Source organism: Sceloporus undulatus, chromosome 6 (assembly GCF_019175285.1).
Source record: "Sceloporus undulatus isolate JIND9_A2432 ecotype Alabama chromosome 6, SceUnd_v1.1, whole genome shotgun sequence".
Classification (NCBI taxonomy): domain Eukaryota; kingdom Metazoa; phylum Chordata; class Lepidosauria; order Squamata; family Phrynosomatidae; genus Sceloporus; species Sceloporus undulatus.
In genome coordinates, this window is record NC_056527.1 from 12893290 (window position 1) to 12916411 (window position 23122).

The following is a 23122-nucleotide window of genomic DNA, read 5'->3' on the forward strand; positions in this document are numbered from 1 at the left end:
TAAATTAATGCACTGGAACATTTCTGGCTGAGATAATAAGAGGAGGGACATGGACTTTGTGATGATCCCTGAGGTACAATATAAAGTACTTGTCCCAGTTTCCTATGTTTGGTCTACAAGAAACATTCTAGTAGAAACCTTGGCATGATAAACCTAGAAAGCCTGCATCTGCAGAAATCCATTCAGAAATCAGGATGCTGCAACCCATCTTTCCAAACTTATTATTTCTGTATCAAGAAGGCTTTTCCTCAAAACAGGTCCCAAAATGATAGCTACCATTGCAATACTTCCCTCGTTTCCACAAAGTAAGAATTCTTAGTAAGAATCTACAGCTGTTCTACAGAGCTCTTGCAGTAAATCCCAAGTTTATTACCCTCCATGATGGTTGGCTTTGAGAGAATTTAATCTTTCTTCATATCCACTTTGCTGAAATTGGTATGCAGTTAGCCTACATTCCTCTTACATTATGGCTAAACCTGACCCAATTTCATTGCTACATTGTATCAATACTACTATTACTACATAATACAGAGGTGTTTCTTGACCTCAGATGAATATTCTCAAAGTGCTTCCAAACAAGAAGGATTTGCAAGCATGCCTATCACCTGCAATCCATGTGTATTCTATGCCAGTTCAACTCCAAATGATTTAAATAGGATCAGAATGGGTAGCACAGTAAGTGTTGCATAAAACCAGCTAGAATAGTACCAACACTTCTATCCTCCATGCTCTTAAGTACTTTTAAGGTATATTTTCTTTTAGCTCATGCTCACAGCCTAGACAGTTGTCCTGATTTGTTCTTACAAGGGTAGTGCTGGTGCTCCATATTAACAAAGGAGCTGTCCTTCGTCCTGAAATATAATCTTAAGTGTGCTGAAATTCAAATACACTTATTCAAGGCAGTGCAATGCTGTTTTGAGTCAACTGAAGGAAAAGGAACTATTTATAGGAGCTGAAAAATCATCACCTTTAAGCTTTGAATAGTATCAATAGTGTTTGCAACCTGTTTAGGTGCCAACACTATGATGCTGTCTATTCAAATGTCACTTGCAACTGGGCTTGAAGTTGTTGTAGAATCCATGTAGTGTAGAACTCCTTGTGCTCCAAATACAAACTTTTTTAAACTAACAGGGTTGGAGAAGTCTCTGGGTATTTTAATGAATACTTTCAGGCTGTAGATGAGTGTTAAAAGTATATTCATGGGCCTGCACTTAGATCATGCAAAGGGGGAAAAACCTTTGCTGAAATGAAAAAAGAGCGCTTTCTGCAAACCTTTAAGAGTACAGTATTGGACTGCTGGTGTTGCAGGAGTGGGCTCCATCCATATTCTCATGGAGGGCTGCTTATGTAGAGAGTGCATTAATTGCATTTTTCTCATATTATTAAATGCAAATTTCTGGGTTTGTTTTTTTCTTTAAAAAAACCTGAACAGTGGAAGCTGAAATTTCATTCTTAGTATTTCATAAGCTAAACTTATTTCTGTAAGGAAATTTACTCCACATACCAAACAAACAAACACTGATTCATGCACATCCTCATAGTTAATATTTTACCAGAAAAATATAAAAAAACTGCTTAACATGTAAGTAAATCACTATATTTCAGTTTCCAATATTTATGGTGCAGACCTCACAGCTCCCTCGAATTTATAGCTGTCACTGAACCTCAAACAGTTCCAAACAAGGTAAGGATACAATAATACATTGCATTAGAGTCTTGAACAAAGTCTTTCTTATGTGCCCATGAAACAATGCCCCAGAGGTAAAGGCATTCTCAAGAAAGCCTCTCCTACAGATCTTAACAACCAGGCAGGTTCATAACAAGACAGCCATGTCCCTTAGACAGACAAGTCTTTAGATAATAATGCTTTAAAGGTTAAAACTAACACCTTGGACTGAGTCCAGAAAGCAGCTGGCAACCAAGGCATAATTCCATACTGTGCAGCACAATTGTCACTTCTTGCTCATCAAAGATTGCCCAGATAACACATATTGCAGAAGTCTAGATATATTGTCACCAAGACATGGATGATTGTTATCAAATCAGACCAACTCAGAAAAGGTCACTCAACTGAAATTATGCAAAAGCACTTCTTGCTATTGCTTGCCATTTAAATTGCAACTGTAATTCTAGGGATAGTGCAAAATTAAGGTGCGTTTCCAGACTTTGCTTTTTTAAGGCACACACTCTAGTATGAATCCTGACCCAGATTTTCCACTGACCAACAGCATTTGTGTTGTCAGGCTTTAATTTCAGCCTGTTTCCCTTGATCCAGAGCCATTACCAGACCCAGGCAATGCTCAAAGGCTGCTTCCTTGGCATTATGTAACAGGGAGCTATACATCTATTAGTGCATACAGGAGGAGACAAACTGCCCCTAAAAAGGCAGTAAATAAGATCCTTAACCAAGGCCTTAATCCACCTTTCACAAATTTGATTGGCTAAGAGAATAAGGGCTGAGTAAATAGTTAGTAGCTTCAGGCACCACATCCATATTCTCGAGATCTACTGCAGCTTTTAAGATGTGTTATAGCTTTAAATAGAGCTGGGTCTGATTCTATAGGGGACACTCTACACTCTTCTTTAGATAATACAGTGCAACCTTTCTTTACGCGGGGGATCCGTTCCAGACTCCCCTGCATAAAGCGAATTCCGCCTATGCTCGAGCTCCATTTAAATCAATGGGGCTCGTGCACACGGAGGCGTGGTGGTGCAGCGGTGCGCGCCCGCCATGGAACGTGCACCATTATTCCCTATGCGATGCCATGCCCCTTCTCCACACGCAGCTATCAGCGTGGCGCACTATACCTTCTTTTTGGAAGGCTCTCAGATTCTCATTGTAGTGGCCACTGGACAACATGAAACTGATCCCTTCTCCACCTTTCTAAAGTCAGAGAATAACCCAAGTCCACATTTCTTTACAAGAAAATGACATGTAAAACAAGTTTTATTGATTGTGATGCATTATAATCAGTTGTTTATACACATTCCTCTAACACATTCCAAAATAATACAGTGGAAACTTGCCTTATGTGGGGGATCCGTTCCGGATCCCCCCGCGTAAGGGGAATTCCGCCTATGCTGGAGCCCCATTCATTTGAATGGGGCTTGTGTGTGTGGTGGCTCAGCGGCGCGGGAGCGCACGAGGCACCACGGGCACATGCCCATTCATCTGAATGGGATGTACTGCCCCTTGTACCCTGCGTGCTCCCTGTGGCTTGAGCGCATACACCTAAAGACGCCTACAGCGTGCCTGAGTATAATGCGGGTGCACTGTAATTTTCTTGGAATAAAACACAACTTTAGACTGGCCCATACTGACATGCAGACCACTAGCATGGTCTGGTTAGGAAAATTATGTACTGGAATTGCAGTTGAGTTTTACAGACAGAATAACTTTCACATTTTGCCTCTACTGAAAACAGACTTTCAGAAACAGGGGCATAATTTGTTGAACCTTCTTCCCTCCCTCATGTAGAGAAAGATCTACTTCCTCCAAAGCTGACATAGAAGACCTTAGGTAAAGACGCTGCTGCGATCATATTAAGCCGTAATAGCACGGTCCAGAAGTTGTAGCAGTTGCTAAAACAATTGTGCTTATTACATACAAAGCTGGGAAATTTAGCATCCCATCTCTTGTCCTACTAAGGAATGCTTATGTTTTCTAAGATGGAGAGTAGCAATGTTTATTTGGCCTGATATGGCTCAGAGCAGAAATTATGGTAAAAAATTAGAAAGAATTAAATTTGGGGCCAATGAGCTCATCTTCTGCATCTCGCAGATGAACTCATCCCCCAGAGGCAAATTCAGTAAATTAGCACTTTTGTCATAAACTGTCAGTTGCCTTTCAGCATATAATGTGTGCATTTCATACAAACAGAAAAAAACCTCTCCCTCTTTCCACAATTTTGCCTTCCCTGCAAGATCTTCTGACCCTTTTATGAATGTATTAAAAGCATTAAAATCTGTTACCAGAGGGGTCAGAAAGGAAGATGTTATACTGTATGTGACAGCACATTGTTTTAATTATCTATTCTCTAAAAGCACCACAGATATCAATAGCTAATTTCCTTCTCACCATTTGGAGAAATAATGACTATTTTGCATCTATCAACACAGTGTATCTAACCACATTTAAGCCCTGAACTCTGCTAGGCCAGCTAATACATGGCCATAATGGTGTGTGCCAATCACAACAACGGGGTGCCACAAACCATGTTACACCATAGTAACAGGGACATTAATAATTCCAATGAAAAGCTATCATGAATACCTGTTAAGGTTTATTAAAATATTATTTGGTGACAGCGAAGAAACAAAATTTCTAGCCAGTCACCTTCAAGACCACAACACACAAAGTCAGAGGTAAGACCCTTTACCAATAACTCAGTCACTTTCAAATAATGACTTTGTGATTTAGTAAATAATTTTCAGATTATTATTAACAAATAAAAACACACCACAGATTTACAGATGCAGTAGCTATCGAACCAGAATTACATTCCAGAAGCACAATACTGCTGCCATTGTTTAAAAAGTGGGCTTCCAGCTTCTCTAAGGAAATTGCATTTTGAAATCAAAGGCAAATCTAGAGTACCTTCCAGACTATGGCAGGCAATGAAATGGAACAACCCGTTCTAAAACCTTTCTTTCTAAGGTTTTGGAACGGGTTGTTTATTCGCGCTGTCTTGAGTTTCTTGAAACCAACTCCATCCTTGATCCCTTTCAGTCTGGTTTCCACCCAAGGCATTCCACAGAGACAGCTCTCACAAAGATCTCGAATGACCTTTTACAGGCCAAGGCTAATGGCCTTTACTCTGTTCTCATTCTTCTCGATTTGTCTGCAGCCTTTGACACTGTTGATCACTGTCTCCTAATTGACATACTCTCTGACCTTGGGTTCTCAGACTCTGTTCTCGACTGGTTTAGATCTTACTTGGCTGGCCGATCTTTTGCAGTAGTTGCAGGGGGTCTGACTTCTTCTCCTGTTCCCTTATCTGTTGGAGTGCCCCAGGGCTCTGTTCTGGGTCCCCTTCTGTTTTCTCTCTACACACTGTCCTTAGGAAAACTCATCAGCTCTTTTGGCTTTTCCTACCATCTGTATGCCGATGGTACCCAGCTGTATCTTTCTGCCCCTGACCTTTCTCCAAGGCTTGAACAGCAAGTCTCGTCTTGCCTTACAGCTGTCTCGCAGTGGATGCGCCATCGGCGTTTGAAGCTCAACATGTCCAAGACGGAGCTTCTTGTCTTTCCTCCTAAGCCCAACCTGCAACACTCCTTTTCTGTCTCTGTGGACAACATTTCCATTCAACCAGTCCAGCAAGCCCGCAGTCTTGGCTTTATATTTGACTCTTCTCTGTCGTGTATCCCTCAGATCCAGACCACAGCCAAGGCTTGTAGATTCTTTTTGTACAATATTGCCAAAATCCGACCATAGCTCTCCGCCTCTACTGCCAAGATCCTGGTCCATGCCCTAGTGATCTCACGACTTGATTACTATAACGTCCTCCTGGCTGGGCTTCCTCTTTCTCACCTCCGTCCTTTAATCTCTGTCCAGCATTCAGCTGCACGCATTATCACTTCCACCCACCGCTCTGACCACATCTCTCCTGTGTTGGCATCCCTTCACTGGCTCCCTCTCCCTTTCCGCATTCAGTATAAGCTCCTGCTGTCGACATTCAAAGCCCTCCATGGACTGGCCCCTCCTTACTTATCAGACCTTCTTTCTCCTCACCTTCCCACCAGGGCCCTCCATTCTGGTAGTCAAGGGTTCCTGTCCCAGCTCAGGATTTCCTCTGCCCCAGCCCGGATTTGCTCCTTTTCACTTGCTGCCCCTCACTCCTGGAACCTTCTTCCCCCACAAGCAAGAGCCATCACTTCTTTAACCAGCTTCAAAACAGTTGAAAACCATCCTGTTCTGAGAAGCCTTCCCAGGCATCGCATAATTGTCGCTTACTATCTGATGCTCTGTTGTTGACTGTTTATCGATCCATTTCCTGTATTGCTATGTACTGTATATGTATTATCCTACTTGTGAGTATGTATTTTCCCTGGTTAATTATTAACCTTCCATTTTGAAGCCAAGCCCTCCCTTCAGTTCATCTGCCTTGGTCCAGGCCTCGGAGGTTGAGAGGAACTGCCGGACCTCTTACCCTTTCCTGTCACCACTCCCTTCTCCTTCTGTGTCATGTCTTTTTAGATTGTAAGCCTGAGGGCAGGGAACTGTCTAACTAAAAAGATTGCATGTACAGCGCTGTGTAAATTTACAGCGCTTCATAAATAAAGGTTAATAATAATAATAATAATAATAATAATAATAATAATAGCCTAAATGGCAACCTTGTGGTCTATTTACCTAAATTAATATACTCTTGATGCAATAGCTATTGCTGGATCTCCTTTTGGTAATGTTCCAATAATAAGTTTTGCACTGTGTAAAAGGATTATTTCAATCCAATCAGCAGGTGCTGGGATCAGTGTGTGTCAGACAAACACTTGCTAATCTCCTTTCGTACAGTTCCCAGCTGCCAAAGGTGCTCAGTGAAATCTAAATGAAATAGCTGGATACAAGCAGGTGGGGACTAATGCAGGGTTTTGTTTTGTTTTCTTTCCCAGGTCCTTTGAAGCACCTGAAAATTACATTTTATTTCAACCATTGTTAACAGTTCAAAAAGATGGCATTTCATAGATTTTTTAAAAGGGTGGGGGGGAGGCAATGGCAAATTGGAATATTGAATCAAAACTCCAGAAAGACTTACATTTATGGAGATAGGTTAAATAGGCAAGCATTTTGTAATTCTGATTTAGAGATGGATAGCTATTATTGGTGGGCACATTGACCAGACCTTCACTGAGATATGCGCAAAACTGTCCCTAATTTATCATGTCTGGCATTTGGGTCAGTCATTAATTAGAATGGAGACTGCAGTCAAGAAATCAGAAGACTAGAACATGGAAGGCCAGCTATGAAGATACTAGACAAAATCTTGTCTATGTATGTGTATGTGAAACTGGGCAGTGAAGAAAGCTAATAGGAAGAAAATCAACCCAACTGAAATGTGGTGCTGGGGAACAGTTCTACAAATACTGTCAAAAGGACAAATGAATTAAGCATAAACTCTCCCTAGAAGCCAAAATGACTAAACTAAGACAATCATGCTTCATATATATCATGAGAGCAAATGATGCATTAGAAAGACAATGATGCTTGGTAAGGTAGAAGGAAGAAAGGAAAAGGGAAGATTGCATTACAGATGGATAGATTCAAGTCACATACCTGAGTCCGCGAGACCTGAGCTGGACTGTTGATAACAGGGTGACTTGGAGGTCTCTCATTCATAGGGTCAACATATGTTGAAGTCAACTTGACAGCAATTAATAGCAACATATTAAACATTCGGGATTTGTTAACAGATGTCCTCTCCAGGCATATATGTACGTCTAAGTTCCTTCCTAATATTGTAATATGAACCACCTCTATACTGTTAAGCTCATCTAGAGATACTGGTATGAAAGGAAGGCCACCACCAGTGAAAATTATCTACTCCAGTCATTAATATGGAGTTTCATGGACATGGAGAATGTCACCTTGAACCCACTGGGGAACCCAAAGGGACACATTGGCCCTACCACATTTGGTGCAAGGGTACTGAAATTTGGTGGCTCATTGGGGGACAGCCATAGTGTCCCATAAAACAAAGCATGTGGGGAATAAGGATGTAAGTCTTCTCTGCATTTGTTTTCCTAGGAAGCAATGAGTATGAATTTCAGTCATTTTCATCCCACTGTGAGAAATTCTTCATAAATTATGAAGCTTTCAGAATCTACAGTGTGCCCTTGTTTTACACAGGGATCTGTTCTGGACCTCCCCCCACATAAAACAAAAAGCACGTATGTTCAAGCCCCATTATAAGTAATGCGGCTCGTGCTCACGGCGGTGCGTGGTGGTGGCGGTGTGCGCCAGGGGCACATGTGCCATTGTTTCTTCCGGCGCACAGAGCTGAAGAAGCAGCGCTGCTTTCAGCATATACTGAAAGCAGCATATAATGCACCTGCATATTTGCAATTTGGGATTCATCTGCACAAAATCTGTATGTGGTTTTTTTGGACAGAAAACAGCATTTTTGGCATAGAAAATAATATTTCAGAGTAGAAATATTAATTTCCCTGCATTAAAAAAACTTTTCTGTGGAAAACAGACACATGCAAATTTTGTGCCGAATAAGTCCCAAACTGTGAAGGCACTTATCAGTTTGGGATTCTTGTTACGGTTGCTCAGTACTCAAAAAACATGTGTTTTGGCCATTTTTCAAATATTTTTAATATGCTGTATATCCCTATTGTGGAGTGAATGGCTGGTTTTCAAACTGCATAGCAATCCTGAGTGCAAATTTCAGGCTGAAAATATGTGGCCTCCCCGCAAGCCTTAATTTTTTAAAAAAATAATTTTTGGCTTTTTCTAGGCAGCATTATGCCACTGAATATCAGCACTAAAATGTCTCAAACAAAAGGGCTACATCTCAGCTTTTACTATAATAGACTCTATTCAGTTTCTAGCATTTGCAGACAGTTTGCAAAGACAGAAGCTTTGGAAAGACACTGCCAGTCAATGGAGGGAACACTTGAACTGAATTGAGAATTCTTCTGATTCAGTAAAAGGCAAGCTTGTAGATCCTTACAGCTTATCACAAATAATTCAGCAAGCATTACATTTGAGGATGCCTTTGAATATGCCCCTGTACCTAAACTAGAGCATATTTTGCTAAAATAAAATAAGTTAGGCATTCATATTGCAAACAAAGTTATAACACAGTCCTCTGTCTTAAACATCTCCCTACATGATAGAACTAATTAAGCCACAATTTATTGCACTCGACCACTAACCATATAATTAGAGATAACACTAAAACACCCATCTTTTATCACAGGACCAAACAGTTTTAGTTATCTTCTTACCAGTACATGCATCAAGTAGCCACAGAGATTCTAAGTGCCTATAGATGACCAAGGTTGAAACTAAGGTGAGGAGACCCTAGCATACATACACTCCATGAAACAAGGTTTTTTCTTAACCACCTGAACTCAGACTGAAGCAGTAAACAAATCGAAATATAGTTATTGATTTGTCAAAGGTGAAACTGATACACAGGAACAGATTTGTGAGTGCTGAAGAAGAAAGAAGAGATGCTGTATTGATGAAAAGTATCCAGTTTCCTAATGACATCCACCCAACAATGACTGTCTAGCTTTTTACAATGAGCATCTCTCTTTTTAGATGTCAGTGCAGAACATCAGATTAATCAATTAATTAAACAGTAGCTATATTAATTTTGCTTTGTTTAAGCCATCTGGAACTGCTGACCAGACAAGTATCTTGTTTCTTAGATTCACTTTTTAGTTTGTGGCAACCTGTAATCTAGATTTTGTGGGCTGACATGTAAGGATGTAGCCATTTTCTTGCTACCAGTTTAGCTCAGAAAGGTAGATATGATGTGATTAGGAAAAACTGAAATACTGGAACCCCATTATTTTTAGCATTAAAAAAAACCTACCACAAATAAGAGAGAAAAGTGTGATTTACGAAAGATGCTGTTGCTAGCATATAGACTATGCCAAATGTTTTCACTCTCAAATATCAAACAAATAGATTTAAGTATTAAATGCAAAACAAACACAGACATTCCATTTACAGCTGGGAATAATGTGTCCTTAAATGTCTTCTACAATTACAGTTCATCAAAATGTTTGAAAAGGATGAAACAAAAGTTTCCCAAGCTGAAAGCTGTACTTTGAAGCACATTGGAGATATGAAATATTGTACACATGTAAACTCCATCAGTCTTGCTCAGCCTCCAGAAGTTTTTGGGGTCCTCAGTGGTGAGGAATGCTGAGTTCTGCCTCATCATTCCTCTCCAGTGGCCATGCTAGCTGGGGCTGCTGGAAGGTAAAAGTCCAAATCACAGGGAAAGCACAAGAGTGGAGAAGGCTGATCTCCTTATTCATAAGGCGATCAAGCTAATTCAAAAATTTAGTTTGAAATTATAAACAACCCATCTCTGGGAACAGCTCTACACAGTAATACAGACAATCAACTGCATTTACTCTCCTTCCCCATTCCAAAGGAAGCCAACATGAGTGAATCAAATTTAGGATAAAATCTTCTTGCATGTGAATTTCATGGCTATTTAAAGAGAATTGCAAAATATATGTTGAGATTAGCTTGGAAAATATCTCTACAGTTTAGAATTTTGCATACCCCTTTTTCAGGTCTTCATTCTCTTACACTTTAATGTGGTTTAAAAAACGCTGTATGAAACTCAGCATTATACTGAAATTCCTGATTAGAAAAGGATTTTCCTATTTGTATGTCAATAAAATAAATCAAAACTCCTTATTAGCTACCTATAATGCTAATTATTCAGACATTTTGCAAGTTAAAATGCAAGTGCTTCTTTCCATATGCACTTGTGGGTCCTATGATCCTTAAATAAAACCACCATTAGTACCCTGTTATAACAATGCCTTGCAAACAACTACCGTACTGCAGTGCAATACATACAGTACATTATACAGATCTTAAGATGTTAGGTGCTCTGACCTCCTGCTTTATTTTGAACATCTTTACGCTGTTTTGGTATTGTGTTGGTCATCTGCTGTCCCAGACCCAAGCCTCTGCACTCAAACACATAGAGCTCTGAAATAGCAGTTTCAATCCCTATCAAATATTAATTCATTTGAAAAAAATTACACCCAGCTGTCTAACCTATAGAAAGGAATGCTGAGCATGGGAGATGGTTGTTTTAATGGCAAACAATGTTCTAGAAACCTCTTTTAGGCAAAATGCTTTTGTCAAAATTATTTTAATAAGAAAGATTTAACAATTTTAACATTAGCCATTAATCCTCTTTCATTTGAAACTATGCTGATAACAATTTTTTGCTTGTCATTCAAATGGTAAGTAATAATTATAGATGTGGGGCTTCCATCCCTGCTTCATTAATAGTAAATTGCATGGAAGTCTGAAACCAAGTCAGATATGATACATCTCAAAATGCAATTTCCATAGCTTTCCTTAGTTATGTATAATTAATTACAGAGTTAATAAGGAGAGTATGGTAAAGAAAAGGAGTTTATTCACCCAGGCTACCTCCTTTATCAAATTCCTTTTGTGCAGTTTTCTTTTTGTTCTGCAAATCTGGATGACAATATGACCAGAACTGAATGTGTATATTGCTAGCATTAGCACTCTATGTTTTAAACTGTGTATCTTAATGCAGGAATATTGTGGCAGGGAGAAGAGAGAACCTTTGTATTTGATTGTATAGAAGCTCCACTGATTTCTCTCAATACAGTTAAAGATAAATTTTAAATTGAAAATGAATTCAGTCTTTGTTTTTCATTCTGGAAATCTGAATACAGTATACTATTTTATACTGTGTGGGCCAAATAAAGCAGACATTCTTTCTTTAACCTTAAAAAGATTGTAACCTACTTCTATTTTTTCTAAATCTCCTGATCCAAAGATGAGCATAAAGTTTCATGACAATGATAATCAACAACAGACAGCGGCTGTGGGATGTAGATGCTGCCACACTACTTGTATTTTCACAACTGCAGTCTCTTCTCTAGGAAGTCTGTGCAAAGTTTCTAGAGTATTTTTCTACATTGGGATTATTAACTGATTTCAAATATTTATTCCTTCTTTTCTCATTCATCCAAAGAGGGTGGCAGAGAAATGATGCTTCCCAATTGCCCATCCTGGTCTCATCCCTAGAAGGTTATTATCAGACTTTGGGGTTACTCCAGTTTGCAGATATAAAAGAATATTTAGAGACAAACCCTAAGAACATGCATAACATGCCATAAGGACAGTGGAAAGCTGGCTCCCTGACAAAGAAGAGGAAGTGGAAGGAAGCAGCTGGCAAGGGAGGAGAAAAGGAGAAAGATATTGAAAGTATGGAATAAAAGATCTGTCTGGATAGTTCATTTCCACATTAAGAGTATAACTTAACATGTTCCAAGGGACAGAAATAAGAACTGCCTATAGAAATCAATGGAGAAGTCCAAGGCATTAATTTAGCAGAAGGTGGGCATGTATCCATCCACCACGAAAAGATAAGAAACATAAGGAGGACTGAAGTTCTCCAGAATGCCCAGAATGGAAAAGAAACAGGGGAAACAGAAGCAATATGCAATGCAATATTTTTTGGTAGGGTCCACCTGTATGTTTATATTGTTGTGTTTCTTTTTAACATACGTCACTTTGAAAATTTAATTTGAAGAACATAAATAAATAACTTAATAAAATGTTCACTTAAGAACAGTTTTAAAAAATAGAAAACTGCAATGTTCCCTTCATTATTTAGAATACTAATGTGGGGGGACAATAGTAGAGCCCAAGCAGCTACTAACAAAGAAGGATTAAATTCAGGGTTTTTGACTGGTAGATAAGTGGAAAGTACAATTTATGGCCTCTTATTGCTTGTCTGTGTAAGCACCTGCATGTAAACACAATTTTTTCACTAAGACATGCCTCAAACTAAGTTCTCCCCCTTCACATATGTTTTCAGCATCATGACTGAACACCCCCATCTAAAATAAGTTAATCAAAGAGCGCTACCTTTTAAAAAATACTTACATTGTACATGTCAGATACATGTCTTTTCAGAAGACAGAGCCATTTAATTTAATGATATTTATTGCAAAGTATAATAAAATATGTGAAGTCGAAGGCTTTCATGGCCAGAATCCACAGTTTTTTCTGGGGGGTTTGGGTTATGTGGCCGTGTTCTGGAAAGTGTATTCCTGATGTTTCACCAGCATCTGTGCCACAGATCTGTGCCAGCCACAGATGCTAGCAAAATGTCAGAACATGGCCACATAGCCCGAGAAACCCGCAAAAAAAACCCCCAAATAATAAAATTATAGCCCAAACCATATTTTTAAGGATTTCTAGTGAAATCTACAATGCTTTAAACATACTTTAAAACATTTTATGAATATTTAAACAGATATTTCTTTGAAAGCAAAATCATTCACATTACCATAAACTTCCTTGTGAAAGAAATGGGCATTGCAGCATTCATATACAAAATCCTTCCTCCAAAAACTGAGAGCATCAGAAGAATAAAACAGGACTAACAAATATGAGCTCATACAACTGGTTTACTGATTTTACAACAATGATACACCTTTCTTTCTGAACTATTACACATCCATCTGTGTCACACAGTCAGTATAGGATTGGATCTGTTAGAATTCCTGATGGGACAACCTCCAAGAGCATAATACAAGGCAGCCAATGTGGAAGGCAACAAGTGGGCAGTTTTCCAAACAAAGAGCATGGTGGGATGGAATAGTGGCAGGAGCTGGAATATGTAGCCAAGATAAAACAAAAGCTCCTATACAAACGGTGGGAAAAAAGAGAAGCACCTTAAATCTTAAGTCTCCATCTCAGGGAAAATAATTGTACCATAAACTATATGCAAGGAGCTTGAGAAAGGGTCTTGTCTCTCACACCGTTTTCCCCACAACTTGCAAATAATTTATTAAAATTAATTTTATATCTCTTATTCATTAACCATTTCAACAATGAATTTACCTCTCATTGTTTTATTATTAAAATTACTGATGATGACTTTTAGCAACAATGTTTTGTATTATTTTAATTTGCTACTTTTGAGGGTAATGGGCGGGTTGGTTGTAGCATTGTAATTTTTAAGTGAACCAACCATTAACATTCCAATTAATTATGAATGCAACAAATCACTTTCATAATTTTCTCTTAATGTAGTTAAACTGATTTCACCTATATAAGGTTAATGCATTAGCACTAATGCTGATGCTTCAAAGGTCTGGTTTTTCCTTCCCTACAGAGAGGAACAAACATTGTGTTTCTGTTCAATTTAAGCTTGCTGGAAAAAACACATATGTACATGTGTGTTTACATGAATATGCATATGAAAGCTTGCACACACCCAAATGTAGGGCTACATTTTTGTACTAATAAGTGATACAGAGAGAGACAGAATTCTATGTTTGTAGTCAAATATATGAAAATATATGATCTGTGCACACATCTATAATTTTTTTTGAATACTCTAATATGTATACTGGCCATAATATACAAACAATAAAACTCCATCATGTTGAATATGTGTGTGTTTGTGTGTATGTGCTCCCTGCAGAGACCTTTTTCAAAATGTTGGAAATACTACCACCTGGCAAAACATAACCTGTTTCCCTTTCCATTTTACATTTTAACTGGCATTAAAGTAAAACAAACATCTTCAATTTTGACCTTCTTAAAAGAGCAGATATTTTTCTGCCCTTTGTCTTCCACAAAGACCAAGAGAAAGCAGAATAGAATTTTCCTGTATTATTGCTTTTTGTTTATTTTATGCTCACTAGGTTTTTCTCTCATACATACAGTCCTTTGCATTTCTGCTTCCCAAGGTGCTGTATCATTTCAACAGCCTTTCTTTGAACCCACACAACCTAATGCATAACACATGTTTGATAGCTTAAAAAAAACATCAGTTCACTCAAGGTTGAATGACACTAGCTGAATGCTGGATAATGAAACAGCACTACTGTGTCCCTAACCAACTTTAAACCTAACAAACAAGCACAAACATGCAATGTGTCCCATACCAGGCTGGTTGTTTTGTGTTGTGTTAACACATCTTACACTATAATTCACTATAAACACTTTTAGCACATTTATCTGTCTTTATTCTATTAGATTTAATTTGAAGGACCAGCCATAAGGCTATTTTGGGTACAATGGATAAACTAAAAGCAATGGATTTTTCTTTGCCATTATTAGCAAACTAATTTCTTCTCTCATTTTTAACAAGAAAAATAATTAAGGTAAAAGCAGGGCAACACAATTTTAGTGCTATGAAGAATCAAAAGAATTGCACATAACAAAATGGTGATTCCACCCTTATGTTTTAGTATAATACCTGAACAGAATTTAATATGATATTTAGTGAGAAAAGCTGTATTTAGATTCACCAGCTAGTTGTTAGTTTGGTTTTTTTTTAAAAAAGTCAGTTTTATAGCTATATAATTGACTTCAATCCAGAATGCAACTTTGCTTTTACTTTGCAGTTCCAGTTTGATGTGTGTGTGTGTGTGTGTGTGTGTGTGTGTGTATGACACTCAGTTTTAATAAACAGATAATTTTAAAAATAATCTGTCATGACAGAGGAGGCAAGATATACCTTTTGCTTTTCAAAACTGGGGACAGGGAAGACAAAAATTATAAAAGTTTCTAGGAAAAAGCATGCTGACACAGATCAAGAAACCAATATCATAAAATATTTTCTAGCTTTTGGTCAGATATATAAATAGTTATGTTCAGACAGTGACAAAGACTTAAGCCTAGAACTTTTTCTATATCCATGCCAGGAGGCAACCATTCATCATGTTCAATCACACCTGGGGAAAAATATATATATTTAAGTTAAATGTTCCAGAATCTCCAAGGCTTTTGGGAACTGTGGCCCAAAAAGCAACTTTGCAAATTCTGCATATGATGCGGATTCCAAATTCCTGATCACCTCTAGTAAAATAGCTTGTAATTGGCACATACAGGTTTATATAAAGCTGACTCTTTACAATATTTTATGCTAAGGCTCAAAAACTGAATTATTTATCCACTCCTGCTTCTCAGCATGTTTAAAGGAACTTTCATTTGCCAGTGAATAACAACAACCAGAAACTGTACACATTCAGGAGTGAAAAAAAATGGAAAGAGGAAGAAAGTGGTACCTTTCTGTTCAGATATAAGCTGCAAGTATTAAGTCTCCCTTGCAAATACTTTTCATCTAATGACAGGCACTTCTAAATAAATATTTAAGCTCAAATCCAGGCTGTCCCAACAAAAACATACCCTCTGAAACAGTGGGATTTATATATGTGTAGGTGGAACTAGCAAATGGATTTAAGCTTTTGAGTTTAGAATGGACATACTAATTTTAAACCTTTGGAGAGGAGGTAAAAAAGGAGGAAGACAAGGAGATGGAGAAAGAGAGGCATCATATTTATACCTATTTATCAACTCATATTCAATCCAGTAGGAAAAAGTGGCCAAACTAGATTTTAAGAATACTGTAAATTAAAATGGTAAGATTGGTAATATGAGAAACAAATATTTTGCCTTTCAACGAGTTGGATGTTTTAAAAGTAATCAGAATGATATTTTAAAAACCCTCATGCATTAGAGTTCAGATGTGTCCCACTGTTCATTAAATTCACCCCATTTCAATGCCTTACCAGTATCATGTGACCTGTGGAGATGTCCATGTTGGATTGCACTGGTTCTTCACACCAGGATGAAGTACTACTTCGAGCAGAGGGACTTGGAATGGGTCCATCGCTGAACTGTGAAGATATGCTGTTAATACGAGAAGTATGCAGAGGCTCTGGGTGATCTGACGATTTTACTGCCATACGCTGACGGCACAGCTCCTAAGAGACAGACAATAACATACAATTTAAACAATAATCTCTCAAGGCATGCCTTGAAACCTTGTAGTCTTGATCCTAAATCCAAGACTCTACTCCTATTACAGGGCAGTCAGAGGAAACACACGTCTTGCATTTTCCTGTATTATAGGATTATAGCAAGTATTTGCAGCTCTGAAATGTTGCAATCTAAACTACTTTAAAGTTGTTGTTTCACACCTTTGTTTCCAACATACGGTGAACCTAAGGTGAACCTACCATGGAGGTTTTCTGAGACTGAGAGTGTGTGACTTACAGTGCTCAAACCACACAACATGCTGGCTCCTCGTTTACTGTATCTCATGTGAAATGTAATATTTCAAAATACTGTAAACAAATTAATTAAAAAGAAGAGTCTTTACATGGGATAGCTAATATACCTTATTATCATTGTGATTTTTAAATGGTTTTTAACTTTCAAATTGTGCATACCTTATTTAACTATTGTGAATTTTTGAACTTTTTATTATAAGCATTTTTACGTTTATTTTTTGCTGTACTTTAAAAAAAATATGTTGGTAAAAAAGTGGGCTATGTCAACAGAACAAAGTCTTTTTATGCTTTACAAATTACACACACACACACACACACACACACACACACACACGCACACACACACACTATGATAACTACAAACTTTATATCCCAGAACACTGATTTCAAGCAAGATTTAAAATAAACTGTAGTAGAATTAGTTTACCATTCTAGTCTTCAGAGGAATAAATTTAGCAATCTCACTGCTCCAGTTCCTGAATTAGCAAATCCAGACAACTTCTGCATATTTTGAGAACAGTGAGCAACAGAAAAATGGAATTTTGCCCAAAATATATACAAATGAGAAAGCAAATAACAGGCTACATTTTTGAAGCTGATTTTGGCTAATTTTTCTTAATTAAAATAATGCAAGCAATCACTTTACACTACAGTGTTTGTGCAAGCAAGTAATGCACAGCACTAACAAGTCAACAAAAATAGATTTGACATTACTATAGTTTTTAACTGGGGAAAAATACAAACCAAGCTGGGTGGGGGGAGCAAAGAGAGATGTAGGCCTACACCATTTCCACAGTAATTAAACTTACTGTAGTTCAATGGTCTTAAAAGAACAGCTAATTATATTAAGCTGAATTTGAATATAAGTTGAATTTGAATTAAAAGATAATGTTCAAATGAATCTTAGCAAAATAATTTTTTAAAGATGTGGCATGTTTGTATCTATTGTGATGTGACCTACTGCAAAACATGCTACAGTAATCCAAAACTGGAAACTCTGTTTATGATATGGTGGTGTATTTGTAGGCTACTATACATTTGTCATCTTCCTACATGTGAGGTTTAGCTTTGGGCTAACAACAAACAGATTTGATTATTTGAGCTTCATTTTCAAGAAAAAGATGAACTGTAATGTAGATAAAAATGGTGTGAGCAAATTGCGTATTCCCATTCCACCCACATATGGTGCAAGAGTGGCAGTGCTCTTGAAAACAGGAACTCGAGCTGATCCAAATCTGTGTGATTTGGATATGACATGAGTGCACCTAAGTAAGCTGCTCAACCCCAGTAACTGGTCTCCAGCTGATATCATTTAATTTCCAGGTCTGCAATCATCTGAAGAAGTGGTTTCTCTAGAAGATTGTGATGGAAATAGCATACATCGGCAGCTAGGACCTTATGTAACCATCCCCATCTCTTCTGAAGTCCCAAAGCCCTCCATCTACCAAGAACAGCCATATAGCATCCGTGTTTATTAAAATTTCTGGTGTAGGAAAGCTGTCAGTTACCAGAGAATCTACTTATGGGGACTTCTATGAAAACTATTTATGGATAATTAGGGGACAGACATGCACAGACAGTTTCTTGACAAATATATGAGTAGAGGGGATCTTTTCTCCTCTGAAATAGTTGCAGCCCCTCTAAAATGGGACTAGACATCATGTAAGTAAGGAGTGGATAATGTGAGGCTATCAAGATTATGCTGAACTGCATTTCCGATCAACTCTAGCTAGCATAGTTACTGGTGTAGTCCAACAACACCTTGCAGGGCACAAGTTGCCTTCATCAATGTAAGCTATGGGAACTGTGGTAGGCATAATCATATATATCTGATTGGCACTCCTGGGCAGATTACTGAGAATTCTTTCAATATAGGCTGTATCTACGTAAATTGAGAGTCCTCAAAATCATTTCATATTGTGGTTTTTATCCTAGACTAAGGTAGTGTGACGTTTATCCACCTTTTGATCAGTTTACCAGGGTGTTTCAACAGAAGACTCATCACACATTATCTATATGATAAGATCCCAATCCAGTTTTCTTAATTACTGTGCTCATAGTTCTCAACAGTTCTCTAGCTACATATGATATTGCACTTAAAAAAACAACTTTTTCCTCTCTGAATTTTAACCTTGATCAGAGAAATATAATGAAGACAGTTCTTTTTCATACAGAAAAATCAATGCCTTTCCCTACACAGAGCAAAGGTGTAGCACTCATATTGAAGACGAAGATATCAGCAGGTGTAGGGCAACTTTTAAAAATGGAAAATCCCTCTCTTGGCTTCAGATCCTCGGGGATAATAACCCCAGCACAAGCCAAAGTTACCAATCATGTTCACATACATAATAACTGTGTAAGTGAGCAAGGGGAGAGATGGAAGAAAACTGATTATCCATGGCTCACAAGTCAGAACCCTGAACTGAAGCACTCTATACTGCAACATTTTGTTGGAGGTCCTGCTTCTATCTTCCCTTGCCAAGATGTATAAAGGGGTATTTGCACAAGTTACTGAGCGTTTTTCTACTTTTTAGTAACTGTAACAAAATATAAAATACAACTATAAAACAGTCTTTAAAATGTAATGAAATGCACAACAGGCTATCCAAATAAGATAGTGAGCCAACAAGGTGCCAAAGCAATCACCATGCTAAGCATGCCAGTCATACTTCTTTAAGGAAGTGTTCCATAACTAGGGTATCATGAAAAGAGATGGCTATCTCTGCGGCACTTCTCAAAACATAGTTAAACATTGTGCATTGGTTTTATCAAATGTCTACTTATGTCACCTATATATAGCAGAAATTCAGCCAGACCACATTGGGCTCCTTTAAATTAGGAAATTTATTGTCATCTCATTGCCCGATCAACAGTGAGGGGAAATCCAGTCTATCAAAGTTTATTGGACATCAGATCTGGTATGCAGACACAGGGACAGGGACAGAAGTTTAGGTTGCACTGTGATAGATGTTAGCAAAAGCCCATTGACTTTTCTGCTGCCAGAAGATGCATGCAGAATGCTATGCATTCTAAGTTCAAAGTTGGGTTGCAGTTCATCTCTATGGATTTACCTTCAGAAAACATTGGAAGTCATGTATGAAATATCACTTAGAGATATTAGTAACTTACTACCAGTGTGGAATTTTGAAGGAGTCTTATTCTGATTTGAAGATGAAAAAAATATGTGGGACCATCAGAATGTTTTTCAGAATGGACAATCAACTGACCGAATACCAAATGCAAGCTATATTTGTACAAGAAGTGAAGTTTATCCTACAAAATTACCACAATAAGAATTCCCCGGACAGGTCCAATAATTGCTCCCCATTGTATTATTTGACAAGTATATTGAGGTGTGATAATTCTGCAGGCAGCTCAAATATTTGTTTAAGTTTCTGTATTTGTACATAACTTGCCTTGAGTCATCACCAGCTGACAGATGGTTTTCTAATATAGATTATTGACACTAACAGGTGGGGACGGAAGCATTTGAAATAATAATGCATATGAGGACAGTTCAATTTCTTGCTGAGAAGTTCACAAACAAGTTCAAAACAGCTGCTCCTATCTAAACTGAATTTCTGTGCATATTCAAGAAGGCAGAACCGGTTAGCTAGGAATAAAATAGGAAGGCTAGCCAAAGTTTACCAGGTGTACACTACCAACTAGACATACACCATTTTTAAAACAATATTTACCCACAGTGTCTATCTTTTTCCCTCCCTCCCTACTTTTGGAAGGTATGTAAATGCTTCTTACTTCTAATTTAGGTTTCATAACCTCTCCCACTGCAGCACAACCAGAGAGTTGTATAATAACAGCTAAAAGCAACCTCATGTATCCTCCAAATGCATATGATGGAAGTAGACTTTAGTCTACGAAAGCTCATGCCGCCAACAATACACCGGCTTGGGGGCAGTGTGGGGGAATGGCATTTAGAGGATGCATACCCCGATGATGCCCCCAAGCTGGTGTCATGCTGTCCACCCACTCATACGGTGGGCAGTGTTGCGGCACTCTGGTGGCATAGCATTTATACACCGCACACATCAGGAGCAGCAAAAAGCCAGCACCGCAGTGGAACAGCGGTCCTTCTTCCACCCAAAAAGGAGTGGCATTTTACAGCTTCTTTTTGGGCCAGAAAAATGTCGGGTCGGGGTCATAGCATGAGGTTGCCGCAGCCCCAATCTGGCACTCAAAAAGACAGCATAAACTCACCCTTTTGGGCCGTCTGTACTGGCCTTCAGTCTCAAAAGGTGCAATGAGATCTACTCCTCTATCACGCGAAAGCAAGGGATTCCTCGAGTGGCAATAGTTCCACTAGCATGGGTTAGTAACCTCTTGTTCCATCACTAGCAAGCCAATGTCCAGCTATAACAAACTGGAAAAGGTGCATTTCAGCATTTGTTAGAAACCAGTTGTTGTTGTTGTTGTTGTTGTTGTTGTTGTTGTTATCCTGCCCCTCTATGTAACACTACCAGGGCGACTACAACTTTAAAACACACATTCCTGTATCCCAAAATCCCACCCCTCCTAAAATACAATTAAACAATTTACAGTTTAAAACATGGCATAAAATAATAGATAAGAAGACAAGTTTTGCTTCAAACCAGTAGAATGATAAAATGAGGAGTGTCCATATAGGAACACAATACAAAGCAAAATACCATGTTCCCATCAGGGTCAGTACAATCCAATATTTAGTAGTCTTGTTCATAAAAATTATATCTTGTCAGAGAAGCCTGACCTGAAAAAAACAAACAAACAAAAAAGAGCAAACTCAAGGCCCACCATATTTTTTTTCCTGGCTTAATTTATATCAAAAATGCAATTTCTCTTCATTTAATGTTGACTCCCAGATGGCCAGTTGCACTTATACAGAGCTCCAGCTGAAGGTTTCTGGTTGCTCAAAAATAAGCAATGTCACCTCTCATGCCTGCACAGACCAGAATCCACAATGTTCCAGATAGATTATTTGGATCAAAAACTAGTTTAGGCATTTCAGTATCTCAGATGAAAAACAAATTGATGCTTTTCTCTGCTTCTCTATTTTGTTCACCACATAGGAGATCATAAAGGTCATAAGGCTGTGATGAAAGTACTAAAGCTGTAATGAAAGTCTTTTGGGGAAACATGCCATAAAATGTGCAATGTACTACATAGAGCATCCGCACAAACAAATTTTGCATCTAGCTTTGTGAACACAGTAGAAGTAGTCCAAGGAATTATCTGTTATAGTCTCAAAGGTCCCACTGTCTGTGGCAGTGCTATTTAAAGTGGTGGACCATCTACCAGTTCATGAGCTGTTGGTCCATGGTAAATTTTCAGAAGAGAAAAAAAGTGGTTGTAGCCAATGGGCACAAATACAATACTAGTCCCTGGTATATTGGAGAGGGGGGAATGGTTTCCCATTTCAGAGCCTCTGAGAAGCAATGGTCTATTACTTTTGATGCAGATTTAACATCCTTGTCTTAAAGCTACCCATTCACCAGACTCAATCTTCCAAAAATTTACTTGCAAAACCCTGGATGTGTCTTAATCTGCTGATGTGTGGCCTGTAATAAATGATTGAAGATGCTCTTCTTTACCCAATGAGCTATAGCTTTGGTCACTGAATATTCAGTTCCACTTTAATACAAACACCCCCCCCCCCCACTACCAGTTTCTTTTCATCCTCTCCTAGTTCACAGACAGGAAATCTGGCAGAAAGTTGTCCAACTCAAACACAACAATATCCTGTATGACATAATGTAATCTGTACAATTTGTAGGTTCTTCTTCATTAGTAAGTTCAAATCCCACCATGATTTACAGTGAATGTAGAAATAAAATTCCTTGTTATTTTGACTTACTTAAAAGGTAACTTGAAGTTTATGGCTTTGTTTCACATTATATGGGAGCTGTTTCCTAATGGAAAGATGCCAATTAAATGCATGTTTAAGACATATTGTATACCATATATAATGGAATGCCACACCAATGTATGATAAAGGCAACAATATCAAAATATTTAGAAAGACATAGACTATTATGTCCCCTTTCCCTCCACCATTCCCTTCTCCTTTTGTTTCGTGTCTTTTAGATTGTAAGCCTGAGGGCAGGGAACTGTCTGATTAAAAATAATATTGTAAGCCGCCCTGAGAGCCATTAGGGCTGAAGGGCGGGATACAAATACCTAAATAAATAAATAAATAAATAAATATAAATATTATGGTACAACATAAAATTTTGAAAAAGAAAAATGTAAATCTCAAGACCTATTCAGACCGTAGACATTTTTAAAAGATATGACCAGAACTCTGCTCACTACCATTAAAAAGAAGGAGGGAAACTAGGGA

At 38.1% G+C, this 23122-nt stretch overlaps 1 protein-coding gene across 1 annotated transcript in view; it reads right to left on the reverse strand.

The window, feature by feature from the left end:
- The window catches only part of PTPRN2 (protein tyrosine phosphatase receptor type N2), a 532969-nt gene that overhangs the window by 66050 nt on the left and 443797 nt on the right, over positions 1 to 23122 (reverse strand). The window contains exon 12 of the mRNA XM_042474222.1: positions 16282 to 16476. Within this exon, the coding sequence (XP_042330156.1) occupies positions 16282 to 16476 (195 nt within the window). The remainder of the gene's footprint in view (positions 1 to 16281; positions 16477 to 23122) is intronic.